Here is a 7,047-nt window from a genome sequence, read left to right as displayed (position 1 = left end):
GGCTATTTGACCAAGTTGTGGTATGGTCCCAAGTACTTGTCATAAGGTTTTTGGGACCTTACCCCTTTATCGGTAAAAAGGTGAAGAGCGGATTCCTCCACCCATTGACAGAACACACAAGAATCGTCTTCCACAGTAACCTGCCTCCTAATCAGCGCCTTCTTTGTGGGCAATCGGTCCACAGTAAAAATACGGAGAATAGATAGTAGAAATGATATGGTTTGAGTAAAATGGTAGGATATATATAGCGTGAATATTTAAAAATAAAAGTATTTTTTTTAATTATAATCATTGGTAAACGGTATAATTGCATAGGGGAAAGGTGTTATAGGACGCCAACAAGGGTGATGTGACAGAGGCGGTATACCACACCGTTGGCCTATTTCTTATAACAAAATTCATAATTATAAATATATGATAAAAAAGAAAGTCAATGAACAATGCTTCACTTTCTTTTTTATCATATATTAATTTAGAATGGAATACATCAATAAGAGATCAGTAAATAGTATCGGGTATAGTTACCGGTCTTAAATTTACCAATCGGTGTATTTTCGGTACCGGTTCTGCACAGTTATTCACCGGTTTTTACCCTCAAATACCGGTGCCGTACCAGTACCGACCGGTACTGAACCGTACCATACTAGGTATATCTGGTACTAAATCGGTGTATTTTCGGTGCTGGTTCTGCACAGTTATTCACCGGTTTTTACCCTCAAATACCGGTGTCGTACCAGTACCGACCGGTACCGAAAAGTGAATGAACAGTGCTTCACTTACTTTTTTATCATATATTAATTTAGAATGGAATACATCGTTAAGAGATCAGCAAATAGTATCGGGTATAGTTACCGGTCTTAAATTTACCAAATCGGTGTATTTTCGGTACCGGTTCTGCACAGTTATTCACCGGTTTTATCCTCAAATACCGGTGCCGTACCAGTAACGACCGGTACCGAACCGTACCATACTAGGTATATCCGGTACCAAATCGGTGTATTTTCGGTACCGGTTCTGCACAGTTATTCACCAGTTTTTACCCTCAAATACCGGTGCTGTACCAGTACCGACCGGTATCGAACCGTACCATACTAGGTATATTCGGTACCGGTACCCACTTTTGGGGATTTCGGTAACGGGAACAGTGCTTTATAATTTATTTTTTAAATTAAAATTAGAATGGAATACATCATTAAGAGATCAGCAAATGGTATCGGGTATAGGTACCGGTCTCAAATTTACCAAATCGGTGTATTTTCGGTACCGGTTCTGCACAGGTATTCACCAGTTTTTACCCTCAAATACCGGTACCGTACCAGTACCGACCGGTACCGAACCGTACCATACTAGGTATATTCGGTACCGGTACCCACTTTTGAGGATTTCGGTAACGGTATTTTTGGTACCGGTTGGTACCGAGCTCATCAAATCCTGTAGCAACGCAGCAATGTAAGTAATTGCACCGTTTAGATTACTTTTCATACACACAGTAAGTAAACTGTATTTCATTTGAATGAGGTTTTATATACACAACAACTTATTTTGCTTTCTTTTTGTCTTTTTCTGTAATGAATGAATTGTAACATGTAAAATTAACTTGCATATTTAGAATATTGATGAGCAAATCATATCAAATCCTGTAAACGAATCGGCATCGTATCGGTACCAAATTTACTATACTAAATCATTTTCGGTACCAATTTGGTACCCACCTTTTGGCGTTTTCAGAAACGTTACTTTCGGTTCGACACCGGTCTAGCACCATACCTGTATTTATTGATTTTTACCTTCAAATACCATATCGTATTGTACCGAGCATTTTCGGTGTCGGTACCTAATTTCGATGATTTTCTGGATCGGTACTTTCGCTGCCGTTACCGGTACCGAGCTCATCCATATTTTAACGTGTTAGCACCGTAATAACTGAACTGAAAACAACCGAATTTCCAACGTGTAGGACGTGTGGGTCTTATTATTCTATATTAGGTTATTTAAAATTGTTTTTTATGACGGAGTGACTATCCTTACCACATCATTTTATTTATGTTTTGATATTCGGTATTTGTTTGCCGTTGCTGACACGCCTTTTGTAATCATTGGGTCCCGCCGTAATGCGCGGGCGGAAAATAACTAATTGGCCAATAAATTTACACTTCTCATTACTTAATTAAAAAAATATAATAAAAATATATGAAAGACGAATGCAACGGTCAGGATGACTTAGTGACATAGCCACTACAACCACGCGAAGCAGCCAATACTTAACTCCCAAAACCCTAATTTTCTTCTTCTTAAAACCCTACACAAACTCAAAACCCCCCAAGTACTTTCTTCTTCTTCTTCTAACACCCGATCGTCCAAATTCCAAATTAGGGTTTCCAAAATGGTGGCTGACAAAGGCAAGAAGCCCAAGGTCGGAGACAAAATCGAAGACGGTGGTGAACAAATTGACGCTGACCTTGTTCAATCCATTGAAAAGTTGCAGGAGGTTCAAGATGAGCTCGAAAAGGTATATCTTTTTTCACAATTATCGTTACTTTTAATTGAAATTGTGCGATTTTGAAGTTATGTTTGATGATTAGTCTCTGTTTTGGTTTGAGAATTTGATGATTTAGTGTTGAAGTAGTGGTGTATGTGCAATGGCGTAGCTTTGTGGGGGCTGAGGGGCGGCCGACCCTCCGAACTTTTCGCTAGTTAGTGGAGACAATGTAGTTTTCATATAGAAACTTTTGGGTACCCCGTTTTATAGAAATTTTTGGTATATACGTTTTGGACCCCCGGTCGGAAATCTCAAGCTTTGCCGCTGTGTATGGGCGAAAATTTTTGGTTTTTTGACCTACCCTCGAGGAGTCGAGGGTATTGAAGTTATCATTGTTTATGTGAACTGACCTTAACCGAACATTCGGGTGTCGAGTTAAGAGACATCCAGCGACCAAAACATCAGCCCCAATGGTGGGAAAAAATCGTGGGTTCGCAACATTGATTGTTTAATGTCACGTCAAAACGCGTCTTGGTTCCTATAATCCTATCTTTTATTTTTGCTTCAGATCAACGAGGAGGCAAGTGATAAAGTATTGGAGATCGAGCAGAAATACAATGAGGTCAGGAAGCCGGTGTACGACAAGCGGAATGATATTATCAAGTCAATTCCCGACTTTTGGTTGACTGCTGTAAGTGGCGAATTTGATATATCATGCTTTCACTTTATCATACACCTCGTTTTAATTACCATAAATTATATAATTCTGATTATTCAATATACCATAATCGCGTATAAATCTAATATGGGCTTGTTCTTGCAGTTCTTGAGTCACCCTGCTCTCTCTGATCTTCTTAATGACGAAGACCAAAAAGTTAGTTTTCTTAATCCGTTAAAAAAGATTTCATTTTGAATTTTGTGTTATGACTTGCATCTTTTCTCGTAGATATTCAAGCATCTAACCTCTCTTGAAGTTGAAGATATGAAAGATGTGAAGTCGGGTTACTCGATCACCTTTGTAAGTAGTTCGTTTCTGTTTTATGTAATTTTGATTAGTATAGGAAGCTATATGAGATGGTGTTTGGTTTTGATTTTCCTATTTGAAGTTGTAATAAATAATTAAATGATCCGTTGTTTGAGCGTTTGGCAAATTTGGTTATAAAAAGTGCGTAAAATGACCAAAATGGACATTCTTTGAAAGGAGGGGGGGGGGGAGTCTTGTGTGGTAGTAGAAGTCTTTTAAATTTATCTATATATAAAAGAAAAGAAGTTTAATAGTGAGCCCATGCTAATGTGAGCCATGGGCTTTGCTAACTTGCACCTACTTTTATTTGCTTGTTTAGTTAATTTTTTTAACGAACACGCCGATACCCTTTTGGACATGTTTTTTTAACTCTTTTTTTTGCTATAACGAGTGCGCTGAAACCGGTTGAGTTCCTATCGTTTTCTTTGTTTACCTTTTTTACCTTTGTTATTTACCATATTGCATTAAACTTTTACCTTTTTAATTATTTTGATGTTTAGATCCGAGCTACGACACAAATACCATAACACGTTTATATATCATTTTGTTTAATTTTACGGATTTATTCATTGGTTGTCATGGTGTGTGATACGTACTGAATTCCAACCGCGTCCCTGCCCAATGCGCGGGGGACTACGATCCTAGTTAGGTTGTAACTAGGTAAATTTATCTTACTTTTTGATTATCAACCTTTTAAAGCTAGAATGAATCTTGTTATTTATCCCCAAAGTTTTATCATATAATTAGACAAAATCTCTTCATCCAAACACTAAAAATGCCAATCCAAACACGCTTAGCCTTTTGTTATACGTCATGCATGAAATTGCGATAGCTTGTCTTGCTTTATTAAATTGCTTGATAATAATTTATATGATCTCATACTTGTTTCAGAACTTTAGTCCCAACCCGTACTTTGAGGATACAAAGCTCACAAAAACTATCACTTTCCTTGATGAGGGAACTACAAAAATTACTGCAACGCCAATCAAGTGGAAAGAGGGCATGGTAACATTTTATAAATTGTTATTTTTACGCTTATTAATACGTCTTTTTGTAGTCATCTGATCTTGGTAGTTATGTTATTATAAAGGGACTTTCAAATGGAGTTACACATGAAAAGAACGGAAAGAAACGGCCCCTTGAGGAGGACAGGTTATTAATTTTTTTTTATTTATCTTTTTCTCGTTTTCTTCATATTTGTCATGCTTAATTGTGTTAGCTTTTTTTTTGTATTCTTTTGGACATGTTGATACAGCTTCTTTAGCTGGTTCAGTGGGACCCAACGGAAAGATGATATGGATGAAATTCCCGATGGGGTACGTTCACAACATCTTCTAATTACATATGTTTAAATCAAACCGTTGTTGATTTTCCCGATGTTTCAATGATATAGCAGGTTGCGGAAATGATCAAAGAGGATTTATGGGTTAATCCTCTTACTTATTTCAACAATGTAATATTTTCCACCCTTTTTATGTTTCACCTTTTATATAAATTAACCCGTGATTCTTGAAGTGTTCTTCTTACTGAATACGCCATATTTTTTATTATAAGGATGCTGACGAAGAAGAGGAGTTTGGTGATGAGGATGATGAAGAGGTAACCAACAATTGGACCTGATTTGCAATATGGGAAACATTGAGCGGGTTGGGTAACGGGTCAAAATTGATAACTTTTTTATTAGATTTTTTATGCTACTTGTGCCTCTGCCCTTTCGACCCGTTTACTTTTTTTACTAGATTTATTTTCAGTTTTTTATTTTTTTACTCATTTGACTTGTTAGAGATCAAACATAACTTCAAACATAAATCCCCAGGCATCAATTTAATTGGGTTCTTTTGGCAGGACATTGGCACAGACGACTCGGAAGAAGACGAGGAAGACGACCAAGAATAGTGAGTCTGTTAAGGTTTTCGACTAAGTTTTCAGCTTTAGGGATTTGATAGCCGTTTATCAATCGGCCGGGTTTATAGTTAAAAATGGTGCTTGCTATTTTGAAGTTCTAAATTATGGTTTTGTTCTATTTTTTTAAATGTCTCTTATCAACTGCAAAAGTAGAAATAGGACACTAGCTAGCCCGACATCGTGCTGTCCATCCATCGAATATTTACAGCCTATTAACAAAATTTATCCGGAAGTGATTAGCGTTTTAAATGTTGCTGTTAATATCATATAATCATCCAAAACTTTTGGTTATATGTTTAAAATCATCAAAAATAAAAAAAAAAAAAAAAAAAGTTTCGTGGTTACTCTAAAGCCATGATTATGAGTGGAAAATGTGCGGGTTGGGTAGGTTGTGTAATGGGTCACACATATGTTCGAGTAAAGACTAGCTTTAGAAATCGAGTTGGGTTAAGAATGGATTTACCTGTTATGTTCATTGGTTTCAGCAATGTAAGTTTGTGCAGTTTAGTTATGTTGTGTTAAGGTAGATGTGGTAAAATATGTTGAATGGGTTGGCTTAGGTTATGTGACATTAAAACTGGTTACTTTTAAAAGTACACTGACTTGAAATTGTTGTTTGGGTTGGTCCAGGTAGCGCTATAAACAAACTGAATGAACACGAACAAGGCCTTGTTTGTGTTCGTTCATTCATTAATGAAAAAACATGTTCATGAACACTTACTAAATGATCACAATCGAACACAAACAAATGCTCATGAACACTTACGAATGAACAAACAAAATACATTTTAGAATAAAATAAGAGCATTTTACATCGTAATCTATCCACCAAAAATAAATAAGTACTTAACATAACTATTTGAACATAATTGACATAGTTATATCATAAACATAATACAAAAATTAAGAAGTTTGTCAAGTTTTAACACAAATTGAAATTGAAACGAGCAAATGGGAGATGTTGGCGAAGACGTATTGTATAACTGTACTTTCAAAGTTTTTAAAGCTAAAACAAATAAAATAAATATATAACATAAATAAACCTTTAAATGAACAACCATAAATAAACATAAACGTGTGAACATAAATAAATATATTACCGAACGTCCACGAACATAAATGAACGAACACAACCTCTGTTCATGTTCGTTTGTTTAACTTAACGAACAAAATTTCTTATTTGTGTTCATTTATTAAACGAATGAACATAAATGAACTTTCTGCCGAACGGTTTAGCTGAATGTTTGGTTTATTTACACTCCTATGTTTAGGGCTTTATAAAACCGGCCCAACGTGGTCCATCAGTCGAACCAGCCAAAACTTGTACAAATAAATTGATGTGGTTGGGTTGTATCCTAACTGAAAACAATCGACCGAAATTGGGCTCTGCACAGAAGCTGCATGTGATGAACTCAAGCTGGTCTGGTTCACGGGCCCACGGGCCGGCTTTTTTGGCGACCCACTCTCAGTTTTGTTCCGGTTACCGTTTTGGTCTGGTCCAGTCACAACACATGAAGAACCATATACATACGTAATATAATTGTCAATTTAGTATCACTTTTTATGAATATATATTTAAAATTTGCAAATATATACTATACACTAAGACAAGACCGTTTATAAGGGTATTACCCTATAT

The 7,047-nt window shown here is 36.2% G+C and overlaps 1 protein-coding gene across 2 annotated transcripts; it reads left to right on the top strand.

Annotated features, from left to right (window-relative positions):
* The first annotated feature begins 2,279 nt into the window (after window positions 1-2,279).
* On the top strand, window positions 2,280-5,602 carry LOC110873705 (NAP1-related protein 2). 2 transcript variants are annotated; one of them, XM_022122705.2, is made up of 10 exons: window positions 2,280-2,509; window positions 3,048-3,170; window positions 3,303-3,353; window positions 3,426-3,497; window positions 4,395-4,508; window positions 4,594-4,655; window positions 4,759-4,819; window positions 4,900-4,956; window positions 5,058-5,102; window positions 5,349-5,602. In XM_022122705.2, exons 1-10 carry the CDS (start codon window positions 2,384-2,386, stop codon window positions 5,397-5,399), a joined length of 762 nt encoding a protein of 253 aa, XP_021978397.1. In that variant the 5' UTR covers window positions 2,280-2,383; the 3' UTR covers window positions 5,400-5,602. The 2 variants fall into 2 exon arrangements, with proteins under 2 accessions (XP_021978397.1, XP_021978396.1); XM_022122704.2 differs by having other exon boundaries at window positions 4,897-4,956.
* The last annotated feature ends 1,445 nt before the right edge of the window (window positions 5,603-7,047 follow it).

This window comes from Helianthus annuus, chromosome 8 (genome assembly GCF_002127325.2).
Source record: "Helianthus annuus cultivar XRQ/B chromosome 8, HanXRQr2.0-SUNRISE, whole genome shotgun sequence".
In the NCBI taxonomy this organism is placed as follows: domain Eukaryota; kingdom Viridiplantae; phylum Streptophyta; class Magnoliopsida; order Asterales; family Asteraceae; genus Helianthus; species Helianthus annuus.
Note: the sequence above shows the minus strand (reverse complement) of the source record. Positions and strands in the feature narration are given on the sequence as shown.

Excerpts from the sequence above, each read along its gene's own strand:
- LOC110873705 (XM_022122704.2), top strand. The coding sequence starts at position 2,384 with ATGGTGGCTGACAAAGGCAAGAAGCCCAAGGTCGGAGACAAAATCGAA. Across the intron at positions 4,509-4,593 it reads TCAAGTGGAAAGAGGGCATG|GGACTTTCAAATGGAGTTAC; the intron begins GTAACATTTTAT and ends GTTATTATAAAG. Across the intron at positions 4,656-4,758 it reads CGGCCCCTTGAGGAGGACAG|CTTCTTTAGCTGGTTCAGTG; the intron begins GTTATTAATTTT and ends ATGTTGATACAG.